The 18,623-nt window shown below is 38.8% G+C and overlaps 2 protein-coding genes across 2 annotated transcripts; both read right to left on the bottom strand.

Moving 5' to 3' along the window:
- Nucleotides 1–256: 256 nt before the first annotated feature.
- Nucleotides 257–8,130, bottom strand: LOC118241368. The gene is made up of 8 exons (XM_035526213.1): nt 8,075–8,130; nt 5,403–5,462; nt 4,570–4,872; nt 4,147–4,437; nt 3,561–3,659; nt 2,800–3,102; nt 2,321–2,620; nt 257–940 (listed from the first exon to the last, which is right to left on the bottom strand). The coding sequence occupies exons 2-8, from the start codon at nt 5,458–5,460 to the stop codon at nt 708–710; spliced, it is 1,587 nt and encodes a 528-aa protein (XP_035382106.1). The 5' UTR covers nt 5,461–5,462; nt 8,075–8,130; the 3' UTR covers nt 257–707.
- A 5,492-nt stretch (nt 8,131–13,622) lies between these two features.
- On the bottom strand, nt 13,623–16,869 carry LOC113589898. The gene is made up of 5 exons (XM_035525934.1): nt 16,812–16,869; nt 16,345–16,443; nt 15,584–15,886; nt 15,105–15,404; nt 13,623–13,738 (listed from the first exon to the last, which is right to left on the bottom strand). Exons 1-5 carry the CDS (start codon nt 16,867–16,869, stop codon nt 13,623–13,625), a joined length of 876 nt encoding a protein of 291 aa, XP_035381827.1.
- Nucleotides 16,870–18,623: the final 1,754 nt, after the last annotated feature.

Genomic DNA, 18,623 nt, shown 5'->3' on the forward strand with positions numbered 1-18,623 from the left:
GGTAAACCAGATTTCAAGATTAAGTTCATTAATAAAATAAAATTACTAACAAATAAATATTATGCAATATTATGAACTATAAAATAAAAAGTGTGGAAGCACACGTGGGGAGATGTGGTTTATGCAGATTGCTACAGATTAGTGCAGTCTTGGTACTTTCCCTGAGAAAGCATAATATTAATATTTGTACATTAGGTGTGTAGTGCAGCAACCTTTACTCATGCAGTATGTACATACAGTTCTCACCCACATAAAGTATGTATATCTTTCTACTTTATTTTGTAAAGACAGCTGAATATATTGTAATTGTGCAGAACAGTAAGTCGGTGTCACATACACTGCTGTTACATCATTGATTAATGAAAAGAGCTGCTGATGTTTAAATCTTAAAATATATTTTCCCCATCAACTTTTTCATGCTAATTCTTTTATGATTTATCATTTCCATTATAAGTGCGGTTGCATAGTTTTAGAAATTTGGTTTTTATAATGTAAACATATAATGAGTTTTATAATGTAAAACTGTAAAACCTCATTTTGCAGTGGAAAATGCCCACTGCATATTCCATTATGGTGGCTGTATGTGAGTCTTCCGTATGTCTCATGGTTGGTGTTTGCACACACAAAGAATCACTGCAGAAAACTGCAATTCTGTATTTGATGAATCATGCTCAGGATGAGAGAGCAGTGATTCATTATTTGATGACTCATGATTCAAGAATGGTTCCTGAGTGTCTGGTTCCCTCTCTGGAACATTCTGATTGGTCGTCTTCCTCATTCATCTCTTGCTGTACAAGTTCATTTGGTTGAACGTTCTTACATGACCAGCAATTCTGTAATCTATTTCGGAACAGCACCACTGCAGACACCAGTAAGATCAGTATGACCAGTGGCAGCACCACTGCCAGCACAGTGTGTGTGTCAGGTTCTTCCTTCATACCTAAACACAGAACACAAAATGTTAGGAGGGTTTAAACACTCTGAAAGTGAACTGTGCAAAAGGCCCTTAGTGTTAAATGCACTAGTTTGTGTGTTGTGTTGAGTACGATTTGATCATGAGATTTGAGGATACAGAACAATGCTTTGGGCTGCAACCAGGAACAGTTGAGTTAGAAAAAGATGGGAAGGCAGAGTAGTTGACTAAAATAAAGTAAACCTATTGCTTTAATCTTAGTTTATTTCCTATTTTTATTTATTATGTTTATCTGGTAAAAATCACATCAAAGATACAATTTGATTTCACTCATTAAAAGTGAAAAAGCTCAGACAAATGTGACACTGAGCATTAGTTTCCTTGTTCGCTCATTTTCATCCTGAACATTTTCACGTGTCAGTATTCTTTCCTCTGCATTTGTCTTCATTGTTATCAACATAACATTACCCATAATACACAGCACACATTTCATGTAACTGGTCTGGGCATCAATTTGGTAATAATTTCATAATAATTAATCTCCACACCTTCCTATTTATATTCCATGTTACCCATCATTTTTGTAGCTTGCACTTATTTGACACATCTGCATGAAAATAAAGGCCGTCTTGGATGGTCCATATGACTTAGGGTGCTATGTAACAAGGCATCAGGGTGAACAGGATAACTGGCACAGGGTTCAAACTGAAGATGTGTGGAACTAGAAGAATCTGCTGTTCTTGCTACACCACTGGGAGAGTGAGATAAATATGGAGAATAACTTCTATCGAAGCTGATAAGAGCAGAAGGAAGCTGAGGTCTCACCAAGCCACACAGGATGGGATTACAGGCAAGAAAACCCCAGCTGCTTCTGAATAAACAAATAAAAGGGAGCGAACCCCACTAGACTGGCCTGGTGCAGAGTTCAAACCAGGTGCTGAACTAGAATGAAGTCTTGACTCTAACCACTACACTGTAAGACACAACAATTATGCAGGGAGACTGCCTGCAACAGAAAGAAAGTTCTCACACAGAGGGAGAGAAACAGTCTTTGTGAGGCAGCTATATATGGGTGAGGCCACCTGTGGGACATCAGGCTAACGAGCACTGATTAATTCCCAACTCATGATCTTTCTCAGGTGGCAGACAGCCGGCATTGTGAGCCCCCATTAAAATAGGATGTTATGCATTATGTTCTAAGGATCTAGCCAGTTCAATAATGTATTGGAAAACCAAAAAATCTATATAATAAAATCTGTAACAGTGTATTAAAATTCAAATGTACTCAAGCTTTAACCTAATTTAATTTTTAAAATATTGATAAGAAATTGATTATTTGGTAAAAATGAATTTAAAAGCTTTTCTCTGACTAAAGAGTTAGTCAGACACCATGAAATCAAAGCTTACCACCAAAAGTGGCTGTGGTGACAGTGTATGTAGCAATGACTTCCTCATTGCTGGTGTCCTGTATGGTATACACTCCACTATCAGACTCCTTCAGACCCTTCAGCTGCAGACTGGAACTGAATGACACTCTCTTCCCATACTCAGAGACACACTGAACTTCACGCCCCGTAATCTCACATAGTCTGACAGTGGTTGGTTTGGTGTCACCAGTCCTGTTCAGAATCACCTCCACTGGTACTGAGATGGGCACGTTCATGCTGAGAGATTCTCCACGATGGACATGAACTTTAAAACTGAAAGCTGGATGTAGAGAAACAAATATGAAGAACATCCTGATATTCCATTCTGTAGTGTATAAGTAATATGCAATAATACAGTCACACCACATAATTAACACTGAATCTAGTTTTATAAAAGGCTTAGACTGCTCTTACCTACTGTTCAATCTGAACATGACAAGACAGTAAAGTATTACTTACCATGGACTTGAAGATTCCAATCACATAATGTTTTACCACTGCAGCTGCAGGTGTACCAGGCACTCTTATTGAATTCAACATCGGTGATGGTGAGGGAGAAATCTCCCTTCAGGTACTGATCATGGGACATGTGAAAACCTTCCTTTGACTGACATGATGTCTGATTACACTGAGCCAGAATGTCATCTGGTTTATGGTACACAGTCCATGTGACCAGACTAGAACACGTCTGACTGCAGGGGAGAGTTGGATTCTCATTAAGCTTCACTCTTATAACAGGATTCTGTGGCTCTTGACGTAGAACTGCAGAAAAACATCACATAATCACATAGAAACAGAACTTAGGCTGCATGTAGGTTCAGTTTTCATTCATATTTGTATTGTATTTACATGTATACAGATTATACTTTACATTATACACAAGATATTCTCTGTTCTACAACACAAGTACCCAAGCAACTAAAATTGTTATAACCATGTGAGTACAGTCAAGATGACATAATGCGAGACCATAATGCTCACACTGCCTTATGCAAGCTGTAACCTGGTTCCATTTAAAAAATATATGGTTAGGAAACTGAATATATTTGAAAAATAGGAATTTGATAGCATTTCCCTGATGTGATTCAGTCAGCTGACCTAATACATCAGGACAGTAGAAACCCTCTAGAAGCCATGAAAGACATCACCAGGAGAGTAGTAACCTCTAGAAGCCAGCAAGGACATTTATATCTGTGGACTAATGATGAGTGATCTCTTACCTGTTTTCAGGTGGGAACGACAGCGTGAGTCATCCGGCTCCTTTGTAGAGTCCAGGCCATTCCAGGGAGAGCTGGGACAGGGGTGGCTGCTTAATGAACCTGCAGGAAAGAAAGAAAATATGAATCACAGCTGGCTAGTTAAGTATGTAATCTTATCTAAAGGGCATGACCTAGTATCATTAATGATTAAAGTCCATATGGTGAAAATTAATGACAGGAAAGATATGGTTCCATTTTTAGTGTTAATCTGTGTTATACCTGCTTGCTGAAATGGTTTAGCCCAGTGTTAAGGGAAGGGGCTATAGGTATATAACCAGGAGAGGAAGGGAACATGGGAAGGATGTTGTGTGTGACTTTGCCCTCTTCTCATTTACTGTGATGAGTAAAAGAGCTTTCAGCCATCATATTTGTTTTGTATTGTACAGTTAATATGCTGTGTTGTGAGATTTCAGATTAAAAATGTTTACCATTGAAGAAGCCTGAAATATTTGTTCTCAGGTTTATGACCCATTTCTGGGAAAACATTCTTCACATCTTAGGTTAACCATAACTAAAGAATTACAAACACAGTAAAATCAAATCTTACCTCCAGCTATTACTGAGTATGCAGCAATGACTTCATCATTCCTGGTGTCCCGTATGTTGTAAACTCCACAATCAGACTCCTCCAGATCCTTCAGCTGCAGACTGAAACTGAATGACACTCTCTTCTCATACTCAGGGACACACTGAATTTCACGCCCCCTAATCTCACACAGTTTGACAGTGTTTGGTTTGGTGTCACCAGTCCTGTTCAGAATCACCTCCACTGGCTCTGAGACATTCACATCCATGCTGAGAGATTCTCCAGGATGGAAATGTTTGTGGACATTTACAGCTGTAGAGGAACAGCAAGCAAAACACCACAAATATACAAATATAGTCTAAACTGTATTTCACTGTATAAACAGTCGATTCTAAACAATCTCATATCAATAAAACAAGTCAAATATCAAGCAATCACACTTACACTCAATCTGAATGCTCAAATCACAAATGTCTACAGCTTCACACTCACAGGTGTACCAGGCCCTCTTAGTGTAATCAACATCATTGATGGTGAGGGAGAGATCTCCCTTCAGGTACTGATCATGGGACATGTGAAATCCCTCCTTTGACTGACATGATGTCTGATTACACTGAGCCAGAATGTCACCTGCTTTATGGAACACAGTCCATGTAACCAGACCAGAACACATCCTATTACAGGGGAGAGTAGCAGCTTCATGAAGATTCACCTTTACAGGAGTGACTGCTGAAACTGGAGAAAAGACTGGAACAAAACAAAGTACATTTAGTCAGGAGAGAGGGAACTAATAAGGCCAATATTTTGGTAATTAGATATATTATTTCCTGTTAAAATCATGTAATAACAAGCATACATAATACAGCTGTGTATTATGCATTATTATTATTGCACAGAAACACCCTATCCACATTTTGTCATTGTACAGCCCTTCCCCCTAAACGTCTCCTCGTGTGTGTTCGTCAATGTGGCCACACCCTCCCTGTGTGACACACCTGCTCTTCATTGTGTCATTAGTATACGTGTATACATGTTTATCATTTATGTGTCTGTTGTCTGTGTCTGACCCATTAGCCTGCATGCTATGTTGTATATGTTATATGTGAAAATAAACCGTGTGTTCCTGTTTATGTGACTCGTCCCCGCATCCTGCTTTACCTCCGCGTCACACATTTATGTTGTTGATTGCTGTTTGTGTAAACAATGCAATTACTGTAACTCAAAGATGTCAGTTACAACAGAGGAATTAATTTAAAAAATAAATTTGTTGTACTTACCATTAGAGATCATCAGGAGTGCTAACATGGAGTACAGGGCGATATTGAAGTCCTTCATGGCTGTAGAGACCACAGATGTATTTGCACATGTTCAAGTAGGATTCAGGAACAAATAAGGAAATGGATTTTTGGGAGCAGTGGGGAGGAGTGCTGGAGTGAAGTAAAAATTAACTGACCACCTTCAGAAAGTCTTATGGATAATTCCCATGGGAATCTCATAGACATGTCTAACTGCTACTCATATGAAATGTGCTGAATTTGCACCCACTGAATAATAATACTTGTAATGAGCATGTACAGGACCACAAACAAAAAGGTTCATAATGAATTAAAGTATCTGGCTTTAGGAAGTCCACATGCCATACATATTTTTTTTAACTATGACAAAATGAATGCATGTAGATGAGATGAATAGGAGTGCATGCGAGTGAAATTAACACGTCATTATATGCATATTTATAACACTATAAACCTTACAAATATATAACAAATTTATAATACTGCTGCACTCCCTATACCACTACTAGCGTAAGGAATGGGCACATGTAAACCCGCCTCTTATGTTGGTGCCCCAGAATTTTGCACTATGCCACTGTATAATATCTGTCCTCCCAATATCCATTATACCCATTATTTACTTGCAAACAACTATTTATGAAATGTTATCTTCCCCTGTCCTCGCCATTGTGAAATTGCAACTATGCAGCCAGCCGATATCTGGCGTTATAACCCTGTCTCTCTCACTGGCAGGTACACGTGTTATAACCCAGTGTCACGCACTAAGTAGACTAAAGCCCGTTTACATCAGAAGAGATCCTACTTCAAGCAGAAGTCCGCGTGTAAAGGGACACAACGACAAATATTCCTGCAGTGACACTCACTTGGGAATCATAATAAAATCTCTGTTAACAACTCCGTAAAAGTGTTTTCCTTGTTGTATGTAATTGTCATATGTATATGTCTCGTGTTTTATTGTTGTTAGTCTGTTCTCCGTTGTTAATGTGTATATTTAAGGTCCTGTTTAGTTGTTACTCTTTGCTGGTGTGTAACCCACGTATGCTGTGTTTCAGCTGCCTAAGTGCATTCCTGTTATCGTGCGTAAAGCTGTTTTGTAAACCTGTATTGTTTTGTGTTGTTCACGTTCATTGTCATTCCTCGTGTTTTAATTTCGTTTTATTGTGTTTAATAAACGTTTATTTCGTCTCGGTTCGCCTCTGCATCCCACCTCGTAAAACTTAAGACTAATAAAGTGGCCCCCGAGAAATGAGAAGAGAACAGATGACTGGAGACGAAAAGAGAAGATTGGAGAAAAGAGATGAGGTGAGACAGAGAGGAGAGAACAGCTGAGTAACAAAGGAGAGGAAAGACAAGATATGAATGGAAAGCAAATTAGAATAGATGAGCAGCTAGAGAGGAGAAGATAAGTCGAGAGGAGAAAGTTGCCTTGTACTTTTGGTTCCTTATAATATATAAGGATGATATTTCATCTCATAAATTAATGAAGTATGTGACGTGGGAGGCGAGGCAGGATGCAAAGATGAGCCGTGTGTGATATAGAGAAAACGGAATATGATTGTGAGCGACCGAGGGAAAGGCGCATGCCCAGAACCCATGTAATTAAGGAGGGGGAACCCCCTTCGTTATGAGCGAGTGTATTTCAGGGCGACGAACTGAGCGGTATAAAGACGGCAGAGGCTAAAAGTGGTTGGATGGCGTTTGGAAAGTGTTCTAGTCGGCGCGAACAGACACGGGAAAATAGCAGCGTGATAGGTTGCGTCCTGGATGAAAGGAGAGCGGTGGGAAAAGTGAAAACATTTTAAGTGGGTGAGCGCAATTTCGGTAAATATGGAATATGACGTAAGGTGACGTTTAAATATGAAGCGTTATAATGTTTGTCGACTTTGTGCTTAATTTATGATGTGGGATAATCTGTTTTGTTTTTTGTGTGCCTGGAGCTGAGTTACTTTTTTGTTCCCTCTACGTTTGGTCCCGATAAGTTCGTTCCCGCGATGATTGTCTTCTGATTGAGTTTTTCTGTGATGTTCGGTTTTATTGGGTGTGGAAGTATTTTAGTTATCACAAACTGTACTGATGAAGTGATTTCTTGCGCATGCGTGATGGTAACCACGTTAAATGTTAGTGAAGCCCTTTTGTGCCTAAACTCAGAAACAGCTTTTCCACTCAGTATGTTTTATAGTTTTTAAATTCTATTAACAAATTTGTCTGCCCTCGTACTGGTGGTGTTGCTTTTTAAAGAAAGCCTAAGGTGGTACTTGTTACACGTGGTTCACACGACACAGACGTTTAACACCAAACCAAACATCATGAACATTAAGCACCAACACTTCTTACAATGTAACAGGCAGTCTTAACACAGAAGGAAGCAGGTGATACATGGACTCAAACACCGCCGAATGATGAGATGATGATGAGAGACAGGTGTAACACAAAATAGACTAACAAGGACATGCGTAGCCAGGTACACACACAGGCAAACACTGACAAAATGTTACCAGACTACTTGATAACTGCCCGCCCGCTGAACGAGTTAATTTTTAACTAAAGGCAATTACTAAAGGCAATGTACTAGTCATGGAAACACGTAAACTAAACACATTACCCAAACATTTTCTATGATTTTAGCTAAATGGACTAAACATGACTAAACTTACCTCCCAATGCCGGATGAATAAGACATGCAAAAAGTACAATCGAGCATACATTTCCGCTTTGAATTGAGTCGACAGGAAGTCTGCGTTAACCACAAGATGTAAAAACCCAACCTAAATGATTTGTTTACAGCTTCAATCCCTACTTGTAAGGTTTTTAGAATACACAGGTACATTATATAGTTCACCTCATAATGTAATTTCTGTTCCATTGACCATAAATTCAATTGTAATTTAATATTACATAAAATTTAATTTTAAATTCTATTTTCACATCAATTTGCAAAATATTTAATACACTGTTGAAATCCATTGTTTTTAATCCACAAATTTTATTCTAAACAATTACCACGTACACTGCCTGGCCAAAAAAAGTGCGAGTCCTCCAGCTCCTTTGTAGAGTCCAGGCAATTCCAGGGAGAGCTGGGACAGGGGTGGATACTTAAAGAACCTGCAGGAAAGAAAGAAAATATGAATCACAGCTGGTTAATTAAATATGTAAACTTGCCTATAGCACATGACCTAGTATCATTAATGATTAAAATCTGTACACTGAACATTAATGACAGGACAGATACATTTTTACTGTTAATCTGTATTACACACACTTGCTGAAAAGGTTTAGCCCAGTGTTAAGGGGAGGGGCTACAGGTATATAACCAGGAGAGGAAGGGAAAATGGGGAAGGTTGCTGTGGCTGTCATGCTTGCCCTCTTCTCATTTACTGTGATGAGTAAAAGAGCTTTCAGCTATCATGTTTGTTTTTGTACTTACAGTTAATATGTTGTGGTGTGAAGATTTCTAATTAAAAATGTTTACTGTGGAAGAAGCCTGAAGTCTTTGCCCAGTGTCTAAGGGAGGTATGCCTCAGGTTTGTGACCCATTTCTCAGAAAACATTCCTCACACATGACTGAAGGGTTAGTCAGACACAATAAAATCAAAGCTTACCACCAACTTTTACTGTGTACGTACCAGTGACCTCATCATTCCTGGTGTCCTGTATGGTGTAAACACCACTATCAGACTCCATCTCCTTCGACTGTAGACTGGAACTGAATGACACTCTCATACTCAGACACACACTGAATTTCACGCCCATCAAGTTCCCATAGTCTGACAGGGTTTGGTTGGTGTCATCAGTCCTGTCCAGAATCACCTCCACTGGCTCTGAGATGGGCACATCCATGCTGAGAGATTCTCCAGGACATGTACGTGCACATTTACAGCTGTAGAGGAACAGCAAGCAAAACAACAAATATCAACAAATAAAGTGTTGAAGTGGTCTGAGTTCATGTATAAACATGTTAGAACAAATGTATTGAAACATGAAAACACTTACAATCAACCCCACCGCTCACATCACAGATCTCCACATCATCTCATACACATGTGAACCAGCTTAGTCTTGATGTCATCAACATCACTGATGGTGAGGGAGAGATCTCCCTTCAGGTACTGATCATGGGACATGTGAAATCCCTCCTTTGACTGGCATGATGTCTGGTTACACTGAGCCAGAATGTCACGTGATTTATGGAACACAGTCCATGTGACCAGACCAGAATACGTCCTATTACAGGGGAGAGTAGCAGCTTCATGAAGATTCACTTTCACAAGACTGACTGCTGAAACTGGAGAAAAGACTGGAACAAAACAAAGTACATTTAGTCAGGAGAGAGGGAACTAGTAAGGCCAATATTTTGGTAATTAGATATATTATTTTCTGTTAAAATCATGTAATAATACATAATACATGTAATAATACATAATACAGCATAGATAATACAGCTGTGTATTATGCATTATGATTACTGCACAGAAACACCCTATCCACTTTTTGTCATGTATACATGTCTATGGTTTGTGTCTGTGTTGTCTGTATCTGACCCATTATCCATTACCTACTACACACTACATTCAGTAATTACTGTATATTGGTCTCTATAGTAGTATGCAGTATGGTAATCAGTATGTAACAGACCATACTACAGGGTCACATGAATGTATGAAGGTTTCACCCTCTTGGGACAGATTTTCCACTACCATTGCATGACAGAATCCGGTACACCACGGAGACAGCTCTGGTCACCTACTGGAATATTCGGCTGGAGTAGTACGTCCTCTGGGGACCTTTTCATGTAAAAATGTCATTTCTGGAAAATTCATTTTGGTCACATAATGGGCTCAGTCAGTACACGAGTGGCAGTAGTGGGCTATTGTGAACACAGTCTGTGAGCTGCTCTTAAATAGGCTGGATGACAGGTGTTGCTGGTTGTCCTTAAGTCCTGGGAGGCAGTTCTATGCCTCCCTCTGTGGGCCGAAGGTGGCCTAGCTGATGACCCAGCCCCAAAATATTTTTTGATTCAGCATGCACCACTTTTTAGTTGTCACAAATGATTAGTAGAATAGATGAATTGCAAAAAAAAGGTGTTTATTATAAGGACAGAAAGTCAGGTGATTGGCAAACATAACAGGTCATGCCAAAGAGAAACAGTCAGAGAGAAAATTAAATCAGTTAGCTTACTACCAGAACATTTAATAATGGTAGTTCTGTGTCCAGAAGTTCAGTTGTTTTCACAATGCTGAATGAAGTACACCACAATATGAACCAGAAACAAACCATACTGAGGCCACCTTGGGATGTGGCCTGAGTTCTGTTTATTTTGGGATCTGTTCAGAGGTCCGAGTTTATTGATGCGTTCACATATACTATAGAAACCAGGACTCAGCATGTGAAATCACTCAACATTCCAAGTGTGGAAATGATGTACTATTTTTCAGGTTGAACTACACAACTTTCTGAAGATTTGTTGTAAGATTTTTTTAAATTAATTATTTCATGAATTTATTTTTATTGAATTTATTATTTTGATGAATTTATTATTATTATTATTATTATTAAATTATTATTATTATTATTATTAATAATAATAATAATAATAATAATAATAATAATTTCTACAAATATATGTAGTGTTGCAGACACTTTTAGAGGAAATTACTATACAGAGATAATTGCTGTATATTACTTAAAGCCTTATTGTTTTTTCTAAAATGCTTAAAATACTAAATAAAACATCTATAATTACCTATAATCTATAATTACATCTATAATTAATTATAATTACTATAATGTTTTCTGGATTATATATATTTAGGTCTATACTGTATAGGTTATTAGTTGATAAAACAGAAGTGCTGAATAAAACAGAACTGATTCCAAAGAAAATATTTCTACTAGAAAAATCTTCAAATGGAAAAGCTCTGATTAGACCAGTGTGAAGTGTTATTAGCATTATCTTGTGTTATTAGCACTGTAACACAAGAGTTAAAACAATAATGTCCATGCACATAAAGCTAGTATAACTGTAACCCATTGTTAAACTCTTATGTATATGACCAAACTATTAATACTCTCCCACAGATGCCAGATAAATACTAAATGTCAGAAGCAGGAGAGACTTCCTAAAAGTCCCTGTGCTCCATTTCTCAGTACATGAAGGGAGTAAGCACAACTTCTGCTCCAACACTGAATAACTGTGTCTGTGGTTGCTAGCGGTCTGAAGCCCTTTGGTCTATTAATGCTTTGGTTTTCTGTTGTGATATAAAGGAAGTTGATGAAAACAGACTAGTGATGGTGGGTCCAGGATTCCTTGAATTGAAATAACTGAAGGAAATATATTTCTTATTAAATATGGGGCCATGAATCAGTAGGAAAACCTGTATTTTCTGCAAATCCCAGTGTATAATAAAAAGCTGAATTCTTATCAGCAATTCAGAACTGGCTCATGGACAACACTACCTGCCTGCTCCTACTACCCTTTAGCCTGAGGTTACATCAAGGTTATGCTACCAAGCATAAGGGGAAAGAGAAAGATTACCTCATTTTTCATAGTATCATTTAAAAGTGTTACATATGTTTTTGCTGTCTAATATCAAACTTATTGATCCATTTTGTTGAAGGAAAGACATGCAGAATTCTGGTCTAAAGGGCAGTGAGAGATGCTGGTGTGTAGTGGATAGAGCATTCTTCTCCATTTCCTGCTGAGAAATAAGAGAGTAAATGCGAAGGTTTACAATGATGAGGGGGAATGCAGTGTGTCTGAGCAGCAGGTTACAGTGATGAGGGAGAATACAGTGTGTCTGAACAGCAGGTTTACAGTGATAAGGGGGAATGCAGTGTGTCTGAGCTGCAGGTGCAGTTACACTAACAGAACAGGCTATTTTGAACACAGTCTGTAAGCTGCTCTTAAATAGGCTGGATGACAGGTGTTGCTGGTTGTCCTTCAGTCCTGGGAAGCAGTTCTATGCCTCCCTCTGGTGGCCGAAGATGGCCTAGCTGATGACCCAGCCCCAAAATATTTTTTGATTCGGCATGCACCACTTTTTAGTTGTCACAAATGACCAGTAGAATAGATGAATTGCAAAAAAAAAAAAAGGTGTTTATTATAAGGACAGAAAGTCAGGTGATCGGCAAACATAACAGGTCATGCCAAAGAGAAGTAGTCAGAGAGAAAATTAAATCAGTTAGCTTACTACCAGAACATTTAATAATGGTAGTTCTGTGTCCAGAAGTTCAGTTGTTTTCACAATGCTGAACCAAGTAGACCACAATATGAACCAGAAACAAACCATACTGAGGCCACCTTGGGATGTGGCCTGAGTTCTGTTTATTTTGGGATCTGTTTAGAGGTCCGAGTTTATTGATGCGTTCACATATACTATAGAAACCAGGACTCAGCATGTGAAATCACTCAACATTCCAAGTGTGGAAATGCCCAAAGGTGTCTGACAGAGCAGCTGATGCCAGTGTTCTGTGAGCAGAGCAGAACACTGTAGACTTCTGTTTTCTAGACGTCTACAAGGAAACACAAAAACAATGGAAAAGGTGAATGGTGGGCATGAGTAAGTGTCTGACCTATGACCTCTATGTCATCTTCATCACAATGCTTTGTTTACATGCTGCAGTTGTGTAGGGCATGGTGAGAAAGCGAGACAGCTTCTTTGTCTGGTCAGATAACGAACTCGAGCAACTAAACATGAAACTAAAACACCTAATGCAGTAAACAGCGTGACAACGGGTTCTGCCATTGTGGAACTGTGGAGATCACACGAGAACCTTACATCAGTGTTTTCTAAATGTTACATTTTCTCTTATCGACAGTACACCACCAAAGCTGTGTTTTAGAATTAGCCACTTTAGAGAGCAGATGTGAAAAGATGCCTTTTTCAGTGGTCGAAAACGGCATCAAAACTAGCCTCAGATTCACTTCAGTGAATTATCAAAGATAGGTGGAACTCATGAGCAGGAGACAGGCATGGGAATAAAGAGCAGCGATTCAGTTTTGATGAATCAGGAACAGAAAACTGCAATTCTGTATTTGATTAATCATGCTCAGGATGAGAGAGCAGTGATTCATTATTTGATGACTCATGATTCAAGAATGGTTCCTGAGTGTCTGGTTCCCTCTCTGGAACATTCTGATTGGTTGTCTTCCTCATTCATCTCTTGCTGCTGTACAAGTTCATTTGGTTGAATGTTCTTACATGACTAGCAATTCTGTAATCTATTTCGGAACAGCACCACTGCAGACACCAGTAAGATCAGTATGACCAGTGGCAGCACCACTGCCAGCACAGTGTGTGTGTCAGGTTCTTCCTTCATACCTAAACACAGAACACAAAAGGTTAGGAGGGTTTAAACACTCTGAAAGTGAACTGTGCAAAAGGCCCTTGGCGTTAAATGCACTAGTTTGTGTTTTGGGTTGAGTACGATTTGATCATGAGATTTGAGGATACAGAAAAATGCTTTGGGCTGCAACCAGGAACAGTTGAGTTAGAAAAAGATGGGAAGGCAGAGTAGTTGACTAAAATAAGTAAACTTATTGCTTTAATCTTAGTTTATTTCCTGTTTTTATTTATTATGTTTATCTGGTAAAAATCACATCAAAGATACAATTTGATTTCACTCATTAAAAGTGAAAAAGCTCAGACAACTGTGACACTGAGCATTAGTTTCCTTGTTTGCTCATTTTCATCCTGAACATTTTCACATGTCAGTATTCTTTTCTCTGCATTTTTCTTCATTGTTATCAACATAACATTACCCATAATACACAGCACACATTTCATGTAACTGGTCTGGGCATCAATTACACCTTCCTATTTATATTCCATGTTACCTATCATTTTTGTAGCTTGCACTTATTTGACACATCTGCATGAAAATAAAGGCCGTCTTGGATGGTCCATATGACTTAGGGTGCTATGTAACAAGGTACAGATGTGACAAGGCATCAGAGTGAACAGGATTACTGGCACAGGGTTCAAACTGAAGATGTGTGGAACTAGAAGAATCTGCTGTTCTTGCTACACCACTGGGAGAGTGAGATAAATATGGAGAATAACTTCTATCGAAGCTGATAAGAGCAGAAGGAATCTGAGGTCTCACCAAGCCACACAGGATGGGATTACAGGCAAGAAAACCCCAGCTGCTTCTGAATAAACAAATAAAAGGGAGTGAACCCCACTAGACTGGCCTGGTGCAGAGTTCAAACCAGGTGCTGAACTAGAATGAAGTCTTGACTCTAACCACTACACTGTAAGACACAACAATTATGCAGGGAGACTGCCTGCAACAGAAAGAAAGTTCTCACACAGAGGGAGAGAAACAGTCTTTGTGAGGCAGCTATATATGGGTGAAGCCACCTGTGGGACATCAGGCTAACGAGCACTGATTAATTCCCAACTCATGACCTTTCTCAGGTGGAAGACAGCCAGCATTGTGAGCCCCCATTACAATAGGATGTTATGCATTATGTTCTAAGGATCTAGCCAGTTCAACAAAGTATTGGAAAACCAAAAAATCTATATAATAAAATCTGTAACACTGTATTAAAATTCAAATGTACTCAAGCTTTAACCTAATTTAATTTTTAAAATATTGATAAGAAATTGATTATTTGGTAAAAATGAATTTAAAAGCTTTTCTCTGACTAAAGAGTTAGTCAGACACCATGAAATCAAAGCTTACCACCAAAAGTGGCTGTGGTGACAGTGTATGTAGCAATGACTTCCTCATTGCTGGTGTCCTGTATGGTATACACTCCACTATCAGACTCCTTCAGACCCTTCAGCTGCAGACTGGAACTGAATGACACTCTCTTCCCATACTCAGAGACACACTGAACTTCACGCCCCGTAATCTCACATAGTCTGACAGTGGTTGGTTTGGTGTCACCAGTCCTGTTCAGAATCACCTCCACTGGTTCTGAGATGGGCACGTTCATGCTGAGAGATTCTCCACGATGGACATGAACTTTAAAACTGAAAGCTGGATGTAGAGAAACAAATATGAAGAACATCCTGATATTCCATTCTGTAGTGTATAAGTAATATGCAATAATACAGTCACACCACATAATTAACACTGAATCTAGTTTTATAAAAGGCTTAGACTGCTCTTACCTACTGTTCAATCTGAACATGACAAGACAGTAAAATATTACTTACCATGGACTTGAAGATTCCAATCACATAATGTTTTACCACTGCAGCTGCAGGTGTACCAGGCCCTCTTATTGAATTCAACATCGGTGATGGTGAGGGAGAAATCTCCCTTCAGGTACTGATCATGGGACATGTGAAAACCTTCCTTTGACTGACATGATGTCTGATTACACTGAGCCAGAATGTCATCTGGTTTATGGTACACAGTCCATGTGACCAGACTAGAACACGTCTGACTGCAGGGGAGAGTTGGATTCTCATTAAGCTTCACTCTTATAACAGGATTCTGTGGCCCTTGACGTAGAACTGCAGAAAAACATCACATAATCACATAGAAACAGAACTTAGGCTGCATGTAGGTTCAGTTTTCATTCATATTTGTATTGTATTTACATGTATACACATTATACTTTACATTATACACAAGATATTCTCTGTTCTACAACACAAGTACCCAAGCAACTAAAATTGTTATAACCATGTGAGTACAGTCAAGATGACATAATGCGAGACCATAATGCTCACACTGCCTTATGCAAGCTGTAACCTGGTTCCATTTAAAAAATATATGGTTAGGAAACTGAATATATTTGAAAAATAGGAATTTGATAGCATTTCCCTGATGTGATTCAGTCAGCTGACCTAATACATCAGGACAGTAGAAACCCTCTAGAAGCCATGAAAGACATCACCAGGAGAGTAGTAACCTCTAGAAGCCAGCAAGGACATTTATATCTATGGACTAATGATGAGTGATCTCTTACCTGTTTTCAGGTGGGAACGACAGCGTGAGTCATCCGGCTCCTTTGTAGAGTCCAGGCCATTCCAGGGAGAGCTGGGACAGGGGTGGCTGCTTAAAGAACCTGCAGGAAAGAAAGAAAATATGAATCACAGCTGGCTAGTTAAGTATGTAATCTTATCTAAAGGGCATGACCTAGTATCATTAATGATTAAAGTCCATATGGTGAACATTAATGACAGGAAAGATATGGATCCATTTTTAGTGTTAATCTGTGTTATACCTGCTTGCTGAAATGGTTTAGCCCAGTGTTAAGGGAAGGGGCTACAGGTATATAACCAGGACAGGAAGGGAACATGGGAAGGATGTTGTGTGTGACTTTGCCCTCTTCTCATTTACTGTGATGAGTAAAAGAGCTTTCAGCCATCATATTTGTTTTGTATTGTACAGTTAATATGCTGTGTTGTGAGATTTCAGATTAAAAATCTTTACCATTGAAGAAGCCTGAAATATTTGTTCTCAGGTTTATGACCCATTCCTGGGAAAACATTCTTCACATCTTAGGTTAACCCTAACTAAAGAGTTACAAACACAGTAAAATCAAATCTTACCTCCTGCTATTACTGAGTATGCAGCAATGACTTCATCATTCCTGGTGTCCCGTATGTTGTAAACTCCACAATCAGACTCCTCCAGATCCTTCAGCTGCAGACTGGAACTGAATGACACTCTCTTCTCATACTCAGGGACACATTGAATTTCACGCCCCCTAATCTCACACAGTTTGACAGTGTTTGGTTTGGTGTCACCAGTCCTGTTCAGAATCACCTCCACTGGCTCTGAGACATTCACATCCATGCTGAGAGATTCTCCAGGATGGAAATGTTTGTGGACATTTACAGCTGTAGAGGAACAGCAAGCAAAACACCACAAATATCATACAAATATAGTCTAAACTGTATTTCACTGTATAAACAGTCGATTCTAAACAATCTCATATCAATAAAACAAGTCAAATATCAAGCAATCACACTTACACTCAATCTGAATGCTCACATCACAGATCTCCACATCATCTCACACACATGTGAACCAGCTTGTCTTGATGTCATCGACATCAGTGATGGTGAGGGAAAGATCTCCCTTCAGGTACTGATCATGGGACATGTGAAATCCCTCCTTGGACTGACATGATGTCTGATTACACTGAGCCAGAATGTCACGTTGTTTACGGAACACAGTCCATGTAACCAGACCAGAACACGTCTGATTACAGGGGAGAGTTGCAGCTTCATGAAGCTTCACCTTTACAGGAGTGACTGCTGAAACTGGAGAAAAGACTGGAACAAAACAAAGTACATTTAGTCACAAGAGAGGGAAATAGTTCTGATGAGTAGGCAATGATTTAACAATATGTTATTAAAATTACAAAATATTAATCCATGATATAGCAGTTTTAAGTTACTGCATATTTAAAGCAGAAAACTTGTAGACAAAACTGTAATCACTGAAATAAAACTGAATTATCATATGATGCATGTAAACACTACTGTTTCTTAAAGATATCAGCCACCAGTGGGTTGATGAAAGTGCTGTTAACTTTTATTTTCAAAGTTTATTTTAATGGTTCAGTGTATCATTAATAAGACCTTGTTGTACTTACCATTAGAGATCATCAGGAGTGCTAACATGGCGTACAGGGGGACCGAAGTCCTTCATGGCTGTAGAGAACACAGATGTATTTGCACATGTTCAGCTAGAATCCAACAGAAATTTCTAATAAGTGTACACTGAACTTACATTCCACTAAACACTCAGTTACTTCCACTGTTAAATAGGACTGCACTTGCTTTACCATCCCTCCATATCCCTTTGTTTTTATTTACCTGACAAACCAGCTCTTTACGAAACACCACGTTACCTTCACCTGTCCGCTACACTGCAATGTCAAATTGTAAATAGGCAACCGGCAGGTACATGCGCTATGGTCTCACTCACTGGCTAAAAATGAAGAAATTAATACTCAAACTTCCGTACGTCAAAGTAGTATCATAACAAGCCATCAGTTCTGTACGCAGGCTAACAACCTCCAAATTTAGTTTTAAAACCGGGGATTTATTCTGCTTACAGCAATAAACCTGCAACATATTGAACTGTCTTTTGTAAGCGGTACCTCATGTAAATATAAAATGTTGTCGAGACTAGTGGGGCAAATCACAGATGGAGAATGCCAACAAAATATCTGTCTATATGAATTGTTTTCTCTGGAATTAAATTAAATTAAATTAAATTAAACTTAAAAAA

Source organism: Electrophorus electricus, chromosome 5 (assembly GCF_013358815.1).
Source record: "Electrophorus electricus isolate fEleEle1 chromosome 5, fEleEle1.pri, whole genome shotgun sequence".
NCBI lineage: Eukaryota > Metazoa > Chordata > Actinopteri > Gymnotiformes > Gymnotidae > Electrophorus > Electrophorus electricus.

Bases quoted from the DNA above. Each gene is read 5' to 3' on its own strand.
- LOC113589898 (XM_035525934.1), bottom strand. From the start codon at position 16,869: ATGTTTTCCCAGGAATGGGTCATAAACCTGAGAACAAATATTTCAGGC. The intron at 16,444-16,811 runs GTAAAGATTTTT...TCTTTCCTGCAG, and splicing joins TATTTCAGGCTTCTTCAATG to GTTCTTTAAGCAGCCACCCC. The intron at 15,405-15,583 runs GTAAGTAATATT...CTCTACATCCAG, and splicing joins TTGGAATCTTCAAGTCCATG to CTTTCAGTTTTAAAGTTCAT.
- LOC118241368 (XM_035526213.1), bottom strand. From the start codon at position 5,460: ATGAAGGACTTCAATATCGCCCTGTACTCCATGTTAGCACTCCTGATG. The intron at 4,438-4,569 runs GTAAGTGTGATT...GTTCCTCTACAG, and splicing joins TTTGAGCATTCAGATTGAGT to CTGTAAATGTCCACAAACAT. The intron at 3,103-3,560 runs GTAAGAGATCAC...GTTTTTCTGCAG, and splicing joins TCGTTCCCACCTGAAAACAG to TTCTACGTCAAGAGCCACAG.